The 18155-nt window shown below is 38.5% G+C and overlaps 1 protein-coding gene across 10 annotated transcripts in view; it reads right to left on the reverse strand.

Moving 5' to 3' along the window:
* Window positions 1-18155, reverse strand: part of prkag2b (protein kinase, AMP-activated, gamma 2 non-catalytic subunit b) — an 82527-nt gene that overhangs the window by 51952 nt on the left and 12420 nt on the right. For 6 of the 10 annotated variants that reach the window (XM_056473536.1, XM_056473543.1, XM_056473530.1 and 3 more), the window contains one exon: window positions 11964-12201. In XM_056473536.1, the coding sequence (XP_056329511.1) occupies window positions 11964-12201 (238 nt within the window). Of the gene's footprint in view, window positions 1-634; window positions 1233-11963; window positions 12202-18155 lie in introns of those variants that run through there. The other 4 variants (XM_056473566.1, XM_056473559.1, XM_056473573.1 and 1 more) reach the window with 2 other exon arrangements.

Below are 18155 nucleotides of genomic sequence, written 5' to 3' on the forward strand. Positions count from 1 at the left end.
GTTTTTTTTTTATCCCTACAAACCATAAGCACTTTCTGAGATTCTGAGAAATGATGCAATGTGACATCACACAGTCCAAAACCCTTTTCATGGCTGTTGGCTGACATTGGTGTTTTGCCATACCTGCTTTGACTGATCATGCTGTTCAATTGCTGGATGTTATATTTGCCCCTATTTGCGTATTTGTATTCTCTTTGTAAGTAATCTATATAAGTTTATAAATAAATAAAAAAAACAAACAAACAAAAAAAAACTCATAGAGGTGTCAAATAAAACCTGACTGTTATCAAAAGAAAAAAAAAGGTTTTGATTGAGTATAGGGAAGCTCAGTATGGACATTGAAACTTACTTTTCAACTTCAATAGACCATCTAGGCCCTCTCTTTTAATTACCCTGGTATGCAAAAACAATGGCCAAGCCAGTAGATCATTAATTTTTAAAGAAATCATGAAGAACTTTATGCAAAATATACAGTATATACCCAAGCAACTGATATCCAGTATTTGATGACCAAAAGACCAAAATGGCTGCTTCATAATAGTGCAAAGGTAGACTTGAACATTTTACAACCAAACATATATGAATACTGTTATGTCTAGCTTAATTCTCTATTTACATATAATTAGTAGCATACCAGATGAACATGACAACTCTGACTGCTGTCTCCTAGTGTGCAGCTCCTCATCCTTGAGCCTCTTGGTCCGACGTAAACTGCCAAACCTCTTCATGGGAACCAGCGGGCCTCACGTCCAGCCTCAAGATCAACCATACCCCCCACGAAAATGATAAAGTGCTAAACAATGATCCTTTTTTGATGATGAAGAACTCAACACATGTGAAGCCAGAGTTGAGATCAGAAGAGAACCTGATCGATCTGACAGAGCTGAGTCATGAATGAGAGGCTTGCCTTATATCCTGTAGGTGTTTAAGTCTCTTCAAAGATGCCACATATCCTGGCAATCCACTAGGAATTTTTAAATAACTTTTATAGAAATATAATCTCCTGATTTCCCCTCTACATAGAATACACACTGTCACTTCAAAGCCATCCTTCACCTTGCTTTTTCTGTGTCAGTTGAGCAGACCCAGCTGACAAGGCAGATTTGCTTATGTCCCCATGTGTCACCGATTGTCTCTGAAATGACTTTTTGACTCATCTGTTTCTCTCTATCTCTTTCTCCTTTGTGTGTGTGTGTGTTTATGGAGAGTAACTACCCTACCCTCTCTGCAGAAAATTGTCAGGTGCAGCTGTGTGTCTCTTTAAAATAGCATACATGGCAGGAAGCTGTAAATGGAGACCAGGCAACACAAGCCAGCCACACTATTGGTTTAGTCCTGCACATGTCGTGCCCTTTTGATTGGCGACTGAATTCCCATACAGACACAAAATATATTTTATTCTGCTATTATGATTGTTTCCAATCATATCTTCTTTTGTTTCAACTGTTTACTATTTTTATAACATCCAAAACCTGCTTGTTTAATAGTATATGTTACTTATATAGAAACTAATATCAACTTTAAGCAAAGTGTAAGAGAGATTCTTAACAAGACGACTGATTGAGATCATACAAACGTTCTGTGTAATATTAACTACAATCAAAATGGCTGCCCTCATCCACTGATTCAGCCGTGGTGAGTCTCCAAGTGTATGATGTAACTGTTACATATTGTTATCACCAGCAGTGTTGCCCTTGCAGGCTGCTTTCCATCAAACAACTGAGAAGCCAATTGTCCCATTACTTTTGGTCCCTTAAGAAGTGAGAGGCACATATGCAAACTGTTGTAATTCCTACACCGTTCCTACATATTGATATGTGATTACGTTTTTTAAACTTTTGACCATTTTGTGTGTGGAAAAAAATTATAACAAAACCATAACAAACTTTGTTGGCAAAACAGAGGCATTTTACAAGGCTATTACATAGAATTATAGATCATATAAATATTATTAAAATCTGTGACAGGTGTAAGTACCACACTAAAATTATACAAAATATGTCAACTAATTTGCATATTAACAGTTATATGTTAAAGGGCAACTATGATGCAAAATAAACTTTTGGAAGCTGTTTGGACAGAACTGTGTGTAGGTATAGTGTGTCCACACTCATATTGGAGTCATATAAACACAAAAAGTCTCTCTCTCTTTTTTATTTCCAGTCTTTGAAATAGGATCTAAATCCCAGCAATTTTGTGGCGCACCAAAACATGACATAGCAGTCTTGTTTTCCCTGCCCACTGAATTGACTGACAGCTGCATATTAACATGTCTACATCAATGACTGTAAAAAATATGGACGGTGCAACAGCGCCTTTTCCCTTTGAACGCTTTGAAGGCAAAACTCCTCATGACTGGCACAAACTGTAACAAAACACTGCTGAAATTGGAGCCTGTGCATGCACAGAAAGACTGACTGCCTGATGGAGCCAGAGGCAGAGCCATGGAATCAAGCTTCCAACTAAACGCTTGTACATCAAATCAACCATGCTCCCCAAACTTCTCACTTGACTGTCGGTGTCTGCATTATAACAAAGGCTCGCTAATATAAGCACTTATACTTAAAAACACATAATTTTTCTCTTATAACAGGGTTGTTAGTATTTGTTATCTTCATAGGGGTAAAAATAACACTTGTAAAATATGAACAATAACATATAAACAACACATACATTTTAGAAAGGATTTAATTTTTAATTGGGAATCAACAGGACCCAAAATATACACACCATAGATAACAATTTATGATGCGGGAAAAATTGTGCATTTAAAAGATATACACAGCAAGATATCTAAATATTAACAGGATATTTACTTGTATGTTGTTTATCATTTTTTACCTCCGTTTTCATTTGGTTTATTTAATGCCTTAATTATATCTGGCAAAGAGGAATTAACATTTATTTAAATTTTTAATAGGTGTTTTAAAATAAAAAGCCAACGGTAAATGATGTATATAAATAACATATACAGCTTTATTTTTTATATAAGTTTCAGTTGCTAGAACATGAATATTTTATAACAGCAAATTCAGTAGATTAACTGGACAACATGCCGAAACTCAAAATGTCAGAGACGTCCTTTAAGTCAAGTTCAAATAACATTATAGGTGATCAATGTGGAGATAGGCTAACATTAGTTTTGTCTTCCTAATTATTATTTCAGACCCATAAAGAGAATAACTGCTAGATAGCGATCAGATAGCTAGATAGCGATAGTATCAGCCCTGACTTTACCGAATAAACAGTGATCCGTCAGATCCCGTTGGTCAGAAAGTATAGTTTACTGCTAAACAACTCATTTTATTATAGTAAAGTAACACAGAAATGGAATAACAATACTTCAATCTCCTCCTGAAGCTCCGACGGTGTGCTTTGAGAAACTGTCAATCACAACTGTCAATCATGATGACACGCCCAGCATTAAATTACTAGCTGAAAACGTACTCTTTACAAAAGTGAAGATCTGCACCTATATCAACATAATAAACGGTGTCTTAATTGACCAGAACCATCTTTTGGGACATTTTATTGCAAGTTTAATGAATTTTTTTATTTGGGCTCAAGTCTCGTTCATTAACACTGAGGAGGTGGGCTTTATGACTTGTACTGCAGTCAGCCCCCAGGGGGAGATCTAACGGCCAAGACCTTCAGTCAAAAGCAAGCGTGTGGCACACTTGGTCTACAAAGAAGCACCTATAATTTCATCCAAAATGCAGGATTTGCAAAGAAACTAGGGCTGTTTCTCGATTCCAAGAACAGAGAACGGACTTGCATTTATATGAAGACTGGTCTTGCCAGGTGTCCTTGGAAGAATGAACTCGGGAGACCACGCGAACAGAGAACCCGTCCTGTGAGAAATGAGATGCTGCGTTCTTCCTGATGGTCACATGACCCTCACACATTTTTAATGGAAAATTATTTAAACGTTACTGCATTCATACAATGATTTATTGTTTTTCCCCTTTTCAAAATATATACTCTGCATAAAGTCTTTATAAATATCAGAAATAGAATCAGAATCAGAAAGAGCTTCATTGCCAGGTATGTTCACACATAAGAGGAATTTGTTTTCGTGACAGAGCTTCTACAGTGCAATAGGATAACAGAGACAGGACAAAAAACAGATAATAAATATATATTTTTTAAAAATAGAAGTAAGTAGTGAGTGCAAATATACGGATTGACAAGTGTATGTACGTGTTTATTACTATATACAACGTTATATGTGCAGCTGTTATGTGCAAATTGGCATGTAAAGTGTGTTGTTAAATAAGTGTATATGTGTATAAAAGTGTATAGCAAGTAGTGATGTTGGTTCCACAATTATTATCATCAAGTGTTCATGAGATGGATTGCCTGAGGGAAGAAACTGTTTCTGTGTCAGGCTGTTCTGGTGCGCAGTGTTCTGTAGCGTCGACCAGAAGGTAAAAGTTCAAAGAGGCAGTGTGCTGGGTGTGAGGGGTCCAGAGTGATTTTGGCAGCCCTTCTGCTCGCTCTGGATAAGTACAGTTCTTGGGGAGTAGGAAGGGTTGTACCAGTGATTCGCTCAGCAGTCCGAACTATTCGACATAGTCTTTGGAGGTCGTATTTAGTAGCTGAGCTAAACCAGACAGTTATTGATGTGCAGATGACTGATTCAATGATGGAGGTGTAGAACTGTTTCAGCAGCTCCTTTGGGAGGTTAAACTTCCTCAGCTGACGAAGAAAGTACAGCCTCTGTTGAGCTTTTTTGACAATGGAGTCAATGTGAGTGTCCCACTTCAGGTCCTGAGAGATGGTGGTGCCCAGGAACCTGAATGACTCCACTGCTGCCACAATGCTGTCCATGATGCTCAGTGGGGGGAGAGCAGGGGGGTTTCTCCTGAAGTCCACTATCATCTCCACTGTTTTGAGCGTGTTGAGCTCCAGGTTGTTGTGACTGCACCAGACAGCCAACTCCTTAACCTCCTGTCTGTAAGCAGACTTGTCACCATCCTGAATGAGGCCGATAAGTGTGGTGTCATCTGCAAACTTCAAGAGCTTCACAGAGGAGTCTTTTGAAGTGCAGTCATTCGTGTACAGGGAGAAGAGCAGTGGGGAGAGGATACACCCCTGGGGGGCGCCAGTGCTGATTGTGCGGATACTAGATGAGAATTTTCCCAGCTTCACCAGCTGCTGCCTGTCCGTTAGGAAGCTGTTGATCCACTGACAGACAGAGGTGGGCACAGAGAGCTGAGTTAATTTGGGCAGGAGAAGTTTTGGGATGATAGTGTTAAACGCCGAGTTGAAGTCAACAAACAAGATCCTCACATAGGTCCCTGGTCTGTCTAGGTGTTGCAGAGCATAATGCAGTCCCATATTTACTGCATCATCCACAGACCTGTTTGCTCTGTAGGCAAACTGAAGAGAGTCCAGTGAGGGTTCAGTGATGTCCTTCAGGTGGGCCAGCACCAGTTTTTCAAAAGACTTCATGACCACAGATGTTAGTGCCACCGGTCTGTAGTCATTTAGTCCTGTAAGTTTGGGATTAAAATCTGGGCCTGGTGCTTTTTTCCTCTTCTGTTTCCGGAAGACCTGGTGCACCTCCTCTTCACTGACCTGAAGTGCAGGTATGGGGGAGGCAGGGGGTGGTGGAGGTGTTAATCGGGGCGTGAAGAGCAGTTCAGAGTGGGTGTGGGGGGTTTTCTCAAACCGGCAGTAAAACTCATTCAGGTCGTTTGCAAGTCGTTCATTGTCTACAGTGCTGGGGGATGGTGTCTTGTATTTTGTGATGTTTTTCAGACTTTTCCACACAGATGCTGAGTCGCTGGAAGAGAACTGACTCCTTAGTTTCTCAGAATAGTTCCTTTTTGCGACTCTGATCTCCTTTTCCAGTGTGTATTTGGCCTGCTTATACAAGGCCCTATCCCCATTCCTGTAAGCAACCTCCTTGGCCTGACGTAGCTGTAGCTGTCGTTTGCAGCAGCTTCAAAAACACTCCAGTCAGTGAGGTCGAAACAGGCTTGTAGATCCCGCTCTGTTTTGTTAGTCCATCTTTTCACAGATCTTAATACAGGTTTGGCTGTTTTCAGTTTCTGCCTGTAGGTTGGAATGAGATGAATCAAACAATGGTCAGAGTCTCCCAAAGCTGCTCATTGGACAGAGCGGTATGCACCCTTTATTGTGGTATAGCAGTGATCCAATATATTACTGTCTCTTGTTGGACATTTAACATGCTGTCTATATTTTGGCAGTTCACGGGATAGTTTTGCTTTGTTAAAATCCCAGAGAATGATTAAAACAGAGTCCGGGTGTTGTTGGTCTATCACCGTGATCTGATCAGCTAGTTTCTGTATCGCCAGGCTCGCGTGCGCGTGCGGAGGAATATAAACACTGATGAGGATGAACGAGCAGAACTCGCACGGGGAGTACAAAGGCTTACAGTTAATAAACAGTGCTTCGAGATCTGGACAGCACATGTTCTTTAAAACTGTTACATCTGTAAACCACCTTTCATTGATGTAAAAGCACGTCCCGCCACCGCGCGATTTCCGCATTGATTCTTCGTTGCGATCCGCTCTGAACAGCTTATAGTCCGGTTGGTGAAGTGCGTTGTCCGGTATGGTGTTGTTCAGCCAGGTTTCCGTGAAACACAGAGCAGCTGAATGCAGAAAATCCCTGTTTGTCTGAGAGAGCAGAATGAGTTCGTCTATTTTGTTGGGTAGAGAGCGAAGATTTGCCAGATGGATGCTAGGCAACACGGTCCGAAATCCGCGCTGTCTGAGTTTCACAAGCACGCCTGCACGCTTTCCTCGTCTGCGCGCTTGAAAGCGTTTGAGTAGCACTGCGGCTCCTACGACAACAATGTCCAACAGAACATCAGATAAATCCAGGTATGGAAAAATATTTGGTGGTGTATGTGCCCGAATGTCCAACAATTCGTCTCTGGTGAAACTAATTGTAGGAATATGACTCGAGACAGGACAAACTAACAAAAACACAAACACTACTGCAGAGCACGACATGGAGGCGGCCATCGTCATCGGCGCCATCTTGTGTGTCTAAATATACTTTGCAACACACAAATAAAACAGATTTTAATAAGAATTTCAGCAAATAAACACCCTTAAAGTGTTTATTCCTTTATTAAGATTAGTAATGTTTATATTCACCATTTCATTTAGGGAAACTCTTGAGGTAAATAAGTTATATCTCTAAACTTTAATAATAAACCTATATAAAATGATGCACTTCCCACCTCCAGTCGCAATGACTTCTGGGACTTCTTGAGCGAGTTCGGTGCTCAAGAGGGTATACGCTGAAGTATGCTAATAGGACTTTTAATTAGCCAGTAACCTGGATTAAGCGCTTCCCGTGAACTGTATTCCATTGCAAAATCGGCACGTTTAACGTCTGTTTTCTTTAAAAATCAGCGATCTCCACTAGCTGAGTGATATCCGATATAAAGTGGGTCTCAGATTGTACAAGAAGCACTGTGTTAAATTACATTTTGCATTAAATTACATTTTTCCCCACCATGTCTTTATAATATGAGCATTTATTTTACCCCAGTATATTCAATGGAGCTTCTGCGCTAACCTGCCGATTCTGACAGGCACGTGCGAGTAAACGGCTTTTTGTCTCGTTTTACTAAATGAATGGCAAAGTCTATTTAACTGATTGTATTGTAATTACATTACAACATCGATGTTGTAAAAGGAATCATATAAAATGAAAAAATAAATAAATAAAAAAATCACAATAACAGGTCCCCGGAAGTTTATCAGTATGGGAACAACACTAGCTCAGCATATACCATAGTCTGCATCTATGCGCCCTCGATATCAAGAACATATCTGGGAAGTTTCACGCGTCCTCCGTTCTTGCGGTCTTAAATATTAGAACTGAACTTTAGCAGTTGATTATGACGTTACACGAGAACACGAGGACGCAAGATCACTGAAGAATGCATATTAAGAAACAGCCTAGGTGTGACAAGTCATCCAATATCACGTCGCTATGGTCCTCAATGCACAACAGGTGCACCACCATCACGCCCAATCACCCACAGCTGCAGCTCATTATGAGAGGCAGATATAAAGACACCAGAGGAAAACCTCGGTAAGCTGTATTTTAAGAAGAGCACTCCAAACTAACATTTTCTCTCTTATGTCTCACAGACTCGAGTGGCTTACCCCTTCACCTACATGGTATTTATCACCACAGAGCACGACATGCACCTGGGAGTTGGACAAAGCACCATCAGCACATTATCACATACACACCAGATTCACTGTAAATAAACACCCCTCCCACCTCTTTTACCTGACTTTATAGTGTGTGTTTTCCCTCTTTGTCTTGCCACAGAAGGATTAAAGTACTTGTTCCAATTACCTGTGATCAGCTGCACCTCAGGAATTAATTTTAGAGAAGCGTTCTTTGTTCATAAATTGAAATCACTTACACCAAGAGGAATGAATGAGGAATTGGACCTTTCTGTGTTTCTTTAATGGTTGTTGTTTAGCTATAATATTGTGAATCATGGATATTAAAGATGTAGTGATACAACTGAGATGTTTGAAAGGTTTGTGTTTTGTATCACCTGAAGAATGTAAAATAAAAACTGTATGAAGCAATTATTCAATGAGTGCGAATCATGACCTTTTGAACTATTTTATTGGCAAGATTAATGCACCAAAAAAAGTTAAAACTTCATTACTCAATGTGATTATTGTTAATTTTAAAGTAGATTATATAAAGTTATATTTCCACATAATGAATGTAGTGGCATGACTTTAATTGTATAATACTATTACATAAGACCATTAAAAATGTAGAAAATCTGAACGTCTGCATCATGCTGATATAACTTGATGTGAACTTTTTTATGACTAGCATGTTAAATCTTTCAAATTTATTCATATTTTCAACATTTGGACCAAACTAGCCATCTTACCATCGCTCAGAGATATTGTATACATTGTTTTTTGCCTTGCTCAATAAAATATGTTCACAAAATATGGTGACTTTAGTTAAAACATTTAGACAATTCTGACAAAATTAAAAAATAGACAAAAGGTAGAACTCTAGCGAGCACTCCCTACTACACTCATTTCTGTTTTGCTCTAGTTTATTGGAACACAACTCTGTGTGTCAAAGTTAAAATTCTGAGCATTTTAAAAGCTTCAAAAGCACATGAAAAAAATTGCAAAGTTCGACCCTTGGCAAGGCAACAATGTGTAAAATATTGCAAATTCCTTCACAGCTTTACGTAAACAGTGTTTTGACATTTCTACACCTGGATTTGAAACAAATAAGATAAAAGTAAGATGATGATGATTTCAAAGCATTTCAAAAGATAAACAGAAAAACTTTCAGCTGTCAGTTGGTGGTGCTATAACTGAGACTCACTGAGAATTCTTTAACAAACAAACTCCTGGGATCAATATCAGTGACTTTATGCACAGCCTTATTACACACTATCCTTTTTCAATTTTATCGCCCTAACTTAATCACTTCGTCATGGCCAAAGCATTCAAGATATAACAAATAATAATAATAATTATTATTATTATTTGCTACCAATTTACCATCCTCAATGTCTTGACATCACGCTGATAATCACGATTGTGTGTGAATTTTTGTGACTGTTAGTCAATAGAATCCTACGCAGGACTTTTTTTAGACCCACTCTGACTGAATGTCTGACCAAAGCTGTACACACAAGCCAAACATGCCATATACACAAAGTAGAGGTGAAAATGTACATCTGCCCCTTCCCACAAAAGTTGTGATGTATAAAAAACAAACTTCACAGGAACATTTTACAAATCAGACCCCAGGACAGTCTGCTCCCACTACTTGCATGTTCCATTCCTGCTCACACCCCCAATGTTTGTGTCCACTCCCAGCTGTTTCCATGGACCTTCTCTCAGAGCTTGTTACTACATACAAATATATTAATTCCAGTTAACATTCAGAATAAAAGGCTTTGAATATAATTTTATATGAGATAAGGTAGGTTAATGTAAATCCAAAGCACCACATGTGACAAAAATCATTAGGCTTTTAAAATGTTCATTCATTCTTTCATTCATTTATTCATTCATTCATTCATTTTCAACCCCTTTTTCAGGGCTGGGTCATGGGGGCAGCAGTCTTGGGAGCAAACCCCAGACTTCCCTCTCCCTAGACACTTCCTCCAGCTCCTACGGGGGTTCCTGAGGCGTTCCCAGGCCAGCTGAAAGACAGTCTCTCCAGAGTTTCCTGGGTCTTCCCAGAGGCATCTGAAATAGATGCCCAAGCCACCTCAGCTGACTTCTCTCAATGTGGAGGAGCAGCGGCTCTACTCCAAGCTCCTCCCGGGTGAAAGAGCTCCTCACCCTATCTATAAAGGTGTGGCCTGCCACCCTGCGAAGGAAACTCATTTCAGCAGCTTGTATCTGAGATCTTGTCCTTTTGGTCATGACCCAAAGTTCTTGACCATATGTGAGAGTAGGAACCTAAATTGACTGGTGTATCTACAAGTCAATCAATTCGTCTCAGCTCCTTTTTTACCATAACAGACTGCTGCACTAATCCAATTGTCATTCTCACGTTCCATCCTTCCCTCACTCGTGAACAAAACCCCAAGATACTTGAACTGCTTCACCTGGGATAAGGACTTTCCTCCCACCTAGAGATGTCAAACCACCTTTTTTCCGGTGGAGCACCATGGCCTCGGACTTGGAGGTGCTGATTCTCATCCCAGCGCATCACACTCGGCAGCAAACACACCAGTGCATTCTGAAGGTCCATGTTTGATGAAGCCAACAGAACAACATCGTCTGGAAATAACAGAGAAGAAACCCTGTGGTCCCCGAACCAGACCCCTTCCAGCCCAAGGCTGCGCTTCTAAATTCTGTCCATAAATATTATGAACAAAATTGGTGACAAAGAGCAGCCCTGCTAAAGTCCAACATACACTGGAGACAAGTCTGACTTATTGCCGGCAATGTAACCAGACTCAGATTCATACAGGGACGAGACGGCCCTTAACAGAGTGCCTTTGACCCAATACTCCCAGAGCACCCTCCACAGAATGCCACAAGGGACACGGGCGAATGCCTTCTCCAAGTCCACAGAACTCTTGTGGACTGGTTGGGCATACTCCTATGAATCCTCGAGCACCCTGGTGAGGGTATAGAGCTAGTCCAGTGTACCACGGCCTGCACGAAAACAGCATTGTTGCTTCTGGACCCTAGGTTCAAACACCACCCAGATCCTCCTCTCCAGTACCCTGGCATAGACTTTCCCAGGGAGGCTGAGCTTTTAATTGCTTTTAAATAGCTTTTCAAATGTTGTGTATGATAAATCAAAACCAGAGGTAGTGCTAGTGTGCATCGATGGATTTGCTCTTCAGTGTTTGGACTTTCAGCAGTAAAAATTCAACCACACTGAACTGAACTAAACTGAACTTAAACTCTGAAAACTGGACTGACAGAGTTTCAGTTTACTATAATCTTTCATGTGAAGTTGCTTTGACACAATCTACATTGTAAAAGCTCTATAGAAATAAAGATGAATTGAATAGAATGATACATATTAAAAAACAGTTAATTGGCAATAAGCCAAAGCACAATATGAAATACATTTAACTTATTAAATAAATAAACATAATTTAGAATATATGGCTAGATATAACAAATTCAATAGTTTACAAAATAAACTAAATTGATTAAATAGAATAAATGATAAGAAAATATTTAAAATAAAGAATGTATATGTATAGAAATCTACCACACACACTGAATGTGCACTAGATGCAGGAAAGCTTTAAATAAAATAGGCACATTTTATGAGAGCAGGAAAGTGCTTTTTGTTGAACTTTTTTTTCTTCGCAATTTGAATCCAAACACAATATAATTGGGTATTATACAGAGACCCTTAAAAATGCCCTTAATATTTTTTTATTAGTAAAACAAATGTGTTCAAATTGATTGAAAATATAAAATGTGCCTCACCTTTTCTTGATCTGGAAAAGAGCTTGATGCTGGCAGGGGCTGAACTGGACGAGGAGCGGAAGATCCCACTGAAACTGAGACGGTGGGGAGATTTGGGAGGTGACTCCTGGTGTGAAGATAATGAACGGGGAAAGATGTTTTTTGGAGAGCCTGGACTGGTGATAGGATGTATGGGAGTATGGGGTTGGCAGATGGCTGCAGACCTTGAACATAGACTAGCTGAGTCACTTGTGTCACCCTAAAGAAGGATAAGCAAAATTTGTTCATAAAATAGGTTGTTCAACATTCCAAATATATTTTGTCTATTTACATTTCTGGTAAAGTAAGATCAATTTCATTCAGAAGAACTACTTTCACACAAGAAGTTATAACAGGGTTTTTTTATTATTATTTTCAATTCAGTTCAATATAAACAATCAAAATAGGCTCATTCTGAAAAAGTAGCATTATATACATTTTCAGAGATCGCAAATTATGTAGTGAGGGCTTTTCTTTTTCTGGATTGCTTTTCAAAGCATTGTCGGTTGGGTTTTGGGTAAATGGGTGGGCGCTGGTCAGTCAGTGATTTTTAAAACACTATTGGTTGGGTTTAGGGAAGAGGGTTGGTGGCGGGATCAGTCGGTTTGTCAGTCAGTCAACAGCGGCCTCTGGTGGATTTTAAGTGAGAAGAGCAGGTTATGTAATGAATATGAGTGAGATTTAATGCATGTTTATGGCAACTGTCATTAAAAGTCATTCACTTAAATGCAGAGGTGACATTGTTTGAGATGTCTTTGTTTTGACATCTTGACATAAACAAATACATCATAGTTTCGTACTATCTTTGTTGTGACAACTTGACTTTTCCAAGGCGACCCAACCTGTCTTTGCCTTTATCATGCCAACATGACATTACTTAAACAACAACAAAAAAAAATCTTTACCAAAACTTTACCATTACCAATGAATATTTATGATCACCTTTTTTTTCGGTGAAACAAAATGAATTTGCCATTAACATTTCAATCTGCCCCAAAAATATTTTTGTACCAGTGTAGAGGTCAATAAAAATAATGATTTTTATTCAAGACACAATTATAATAGCCTCATGACAATCAAGTTTATGACATATTTATGGCAAGTTATGTTGTCTTGATGTTAAAGAGCCCCTATTTTGTATTATAAAAGGTCACATTTTGGTTTCGGGGGTCTCCAACAACAAACTGATATGCATGCAAGGTCAAAAAACACTTTCATTGTCTTATAATGTGCATTTATATTTTTCTAATAATCCCAAGGACTCCCATATGATTAGTTCAGTGATTCATTAGTTCCCAAACCCCTCCTTTACTTGAAGCTAATCTGCTGTGATTGGTCTGATGTATCAGTCTGTTGTGATTGGATGACTGGGTTCAGTGTGGAGAAACGCCCACCATGGCTATGAAGTAGCACACAGAGTATGTGAAAGCCCAATGCAGGAATGCAAAAACAGCAATGCAGTTAAACACCAGAATATTACTCTACTCTTAATCCTACCCTCAAGTAATAACAACAAAACACATTCAGTATTAATCCACACAGTGTCAATAGCTGAACTATATTGAAAATTGAATGCACCATGCATTTGAGGAACAGCTGATGTTGGCCATAGCAAAGGCAACAGCATAGGATCACAAGTTCAGAAATGCATTTAAATCGATAAAGGAAGAAGCACACAACAAATTTTCAATGTGGTTTTGGACGCAATATGTGAACAGCCTCATACAGGTTTAGCCTGTAGAATACAGTACAAGCACTGATCTGTAATAGATAAGTGATTACAAGCTGCACAGGGCGATTAGAAGTTACAACACACAATTACATATTTTGAAAATTACACAAGATGAGGCCCTTGATCCCCAATGCTCTGCTAGTGTTTGAAGGGAAAGGCGCGTTCACGTTTTACCAAATCTGGCACTACTTATTTGGTGATGTACCGCATCGATGTCAATGCGTTCAGGCAAAAGATCTGAACCCAACATGACTCATTTATTTGACTATGATTCGACTATTTTGTTAAAGAATCAATAGTTTTAAACATGGTGCACTTTCAGATTAAAACCTCAGCTGGATGTTTTTTATTCACTTAGTGCTGTGTTACACACTGCATAGAAGGTCATTTTCAAAAATCCATAATAGAGGCTCTTTAAGTTGCCATGACAAAGACACAACTGTTTTGTTATCTTGGTAATGTCAAGTTCTTATGAAAAAGACAAAGATAGGTTATGATCTATTTGTTTATGTCAAGTTGTCATATAGAGATCCCAAACAATGTCATATTTGCATTTAAAAAATGATATAACTTAGTTAAGACACTTATACACAGCTGTCAAAAGCATGCATAAAACCTTATTCATATTATAACAATATAAAGGTGTTATGGCAATCTTATTTACTTGAAGGGAAACACCCACCCACTCTTAAAGCTACGGTCACACTGGGCTATGTGTGTGCGAAATTCTGTCATGCGGCACTGCGAAAAGGGGCGGGATTAAACAAGATAATTAGACATTAAAAAAAAGCCAGCGATTGCTCCATGTTTTAAATTTCTGTCCAGAGAGGTCCTGTTTTGATCCTCCATTGGTCTCACGCAGTCAAGTGATGCGATTTCGCAGGTTAGAGTTCACCAAGCTTGAACTTTGCACCGCAGCAACATGCAAAACTTGACGCATGACCCCGCGTTTCCGGTCTGACGCATTCGCGTGCGTATGAATGGAAGTCTATGGAAGGAAAAGTCAAGTGTGACCGCACCTTTAATAGTTATTGATGAACAAGCGTTAACAAGCAGAATCACTTAAGGAAAGAAAAACAAGACCAAAATCAAAGATGAAATCAACTGAGAATAAAACTCTAAATAAAAATAATAATTAATAAAAATAATTACTCAATAAAACTTTTATTTCTCAAAATCAAGCAGAGATCATTAAACAACTCCACAAACATCAGGAGCTTTGCTTATTTCTTTCACATGAACAAAAGCCCTTAATGAAATTGTTGTTGTTCATTTGAAGTCACCATAATGGAGGACAGAGTCTGCTTTAATCGGGATCTTCAACTTCTTGTTTTGAAATAGTTTTTACTTTGGTTGCTATAATTAATTAATTGTGTTTATCACACTATTTGTATAAAATGAAAATCCAAAATAAATATAAAATTCAGTACGATGAGATCAACTATCATATTAAAGCCAGCATTGCATTCTTGTGGTCTTGTTGAATATCATCTTAAATGTGAGAATTGAGTAATATTCGTAAATGAAACCACTGGAGCTTCAGCAATCAATGACAGTTTAACAGGTCTAAATAAACCAGTCATTATGAGAAATTTTTTTTTTAGCAACCATGGTTGGGGTTCATATCCTGAATCTTAATGTCTGTGTGTCTTAATTGAGTTGCTGAAGTTCACACGGTTTTCTGCAATCATAATTGTTAGTTGATCTTCCTGGAAGCTGTATTACTGTCCCAAATGACATCACATAAATTAAATACAATATTTTGCTATTTTTTTACTGACTTTTAAAATAAATTCTTTAATAAGTACATATAATTGTTTTGATTTTCTTGCAATAACTGATGAGTTTCAGAAACATAGTTATAACAGCCAGAGAAATATTAAAATAGAAAAGTTAAGGTTCAAGAGCCCAACTAATGCAGCCTCTGATCTCCATGATGGTGAGGTCAGATCAAACATTTTCAATAAAAATATAAACCTCTGTTAATTATCAAATATTCTTGCAGATATGAAAGAATTGAAGTCAAACTGTAATCAGTGAAGCTGCTAATGCTGTTATTTAATGGAGTTGTTTAATCCTCTGTTTTAATTCAGTTGGTTTGGTGTGAGGCTGTGTCTGTAGTTTTATTTCTTGTTCTTTCCTTCAGTGATTGTGCTTGTTAGCTGCAGGTGTTCATCAATTCACTTATTTGTGGTCATTCACTCTGTCTAGTGGACTAAACTAATTTACTAATTTAGGGACTAGTGAATGAGGGTGTGTGGTGAGATTTCAGACACTCTGATTGGTTTATCGAAAACAAAGGTTAGATCTGTTACAGTTATTTTCCATATTTTTTACTGAAATGAGCTGTTAAATCATTTATCAAGTTTTCACTGTTGATTGTACAGACTTTTACTGTTTAATTCACGGACATTTTTCAGTGCACGGTGACCTTCTTACTTTGAGGCAAGTGAGCTAACCGCTTAGCCACCATGCCTCCTATTTTCTAAATGGTTTGAATGCTTAAAATAAATTGACTAAATAAAATATTTACAAGAACAATATTTGTATTGACTTGGATTGCAATGTTATTCTGAAGTAAAGTAGCATTACAATATAACTGTTAATTTATTTTCTATAAAACCATTTATACAACAGTTCTGTCTGGTTCTCGAATCTGATTGGCTGATACCCATGCGCTATCTCGCAATAACAGCACTCCTACAACCTCTTCACCCTTGTGTATTACTCCACCCACATAGACTGACAGCAGATCAATAGACTCACTACAGTTTGTCAAATATTGCAGCTGCTGTACAACATGATGTACTTTTGAGGCTTTTTTAGGCGAGAATGTATTGGTAGTTTATTTATAAGGATAAAGCCTATTTTTAAATGTGTATAATTTCAGATATTCAGCGCATCAGCGGCCATTAGCCTGTCATACAGAGCAGAGCAAAGACAGTTGATGTTTCACAAAAAGATGGTGACAGAGACCGCATAATAAGTCCTTAGGGGAGAAAAACAGCATACATTTAAAACAACAGCTGATCAAATGATTATAAAACAGGTAAGTGACATTCTAAGTTGATCTCTCTCTTTTGTATGTTGTAGTGTTTTATTTATACCATAGTAATCTAGTAGTGTTTGCTTTGCTTTGGCTTTTTTGGGGTTAATTATTGTGATCTAGCGATTACAACACAGAAATACTGGGAAATCTTTGTAGACTGATGGCATTTCATGCCGTTCAGTAGGGTTGTGCAGTTAATCGAAATCGTATTGCAATCGCGATTTGAAGCATTGCGATTAGCTAATCGCAAGAGGCTGCGATTTGACATGTCTATTATATAAATTCTTCCGCTCAGAGCAAATGCATGACTGCCGTCTGTGTGTGACAGTCTTACCAGCCAATTGAGTGAGCACATTTTCATTCTGCTCAATCAGAGTTGAGCAACCGAACCATGTGGAACCCCCACAGTAACAAACAGGAAAGCGCAAATGAGTGGGATGATGGCGTCTACCGCTTCAGAAGCATTAATATACTAATTAATATCAAAGAAAAACAGCATGTCGGTAATACAGGAATATCTTGGTTTCAAAGTCACAGACACCGAACAAAACCAGGTAATTTATAAGAGCTGTCGCAGAATTGTTGCCACAGCATGAGGAAATGCAACCAGCACCTAAAAAGCACCACATGCGGCTAAATGTGGAGCGTCTTGCTAAAAAAGCAGAGGCATAGATTTAGCATGGATAGAGGGGAACTATTGAAATAATTTTCAATATTAATAATACCCCAATATTAACCTACACATGCAGAAAAGGTTATGTCTCATCTCTCCTCGAGTCGCATCTCCCCGAAACACATATGAACACTGTGATTGGCTGAGCATTTCCCTGCTGTCATGTGAGAGGCTGTAGCTACGTTCAGAAAAGCAGCGCCAAAACAGCACAGGTAAATTTCCCGTGCAAGAATAAAGTGTGTGACACACACAGGTGAGGATGGCGGCAACAAAAAAAGAACATAAAGAGCTTTTTTCAATGAAACGTGTGTCACATAAATTTAAGTTCGCTACTGAATGAGGCCATCATGATAATGCCATTAACGCTCTTGTTTCCCCCACTTTAACGCACAGTCTGTCGTTATAGCAGGCTGATAAAGTCTGTGAATAATATGCCCTGAAAACTGCAGAATAAACAGTTAAATGCAAAACTATATGACCCCTGCCAGTTCTCCTGATCTCTCAGAGTAGCATGTGCAATTTCGGTTGAAACAGTTTGTCAGAAAAACTACAGCCCGTGCTCCACCTTTTATTTATACTGATATATGACTATCATTTGCACTATGGCTAAGTCTTTATTAAACTCTCTCTTTATATCGGTTAATAAACATTCTATTAACATTACACTATCAGGCATGTAGCCAGCTTTTTGAATGGGTTATTGCAGTTATTTGCCTGATT

The sequence above is a fragment of the Danio aesculapii genome, chromosome 2, assembly GCF_903798145.1.
Source record: "Danio aesculapii chromosome 2, fDanAes4.1, whole genome shotgun sequence".
In the NCBI taxonomy this organism is placed as follows: Eukaryota; Metazoa; Chordata; class Actinopteri; order Cypriniformes; family Danionidae; genus Danio; species Danio aesculapii.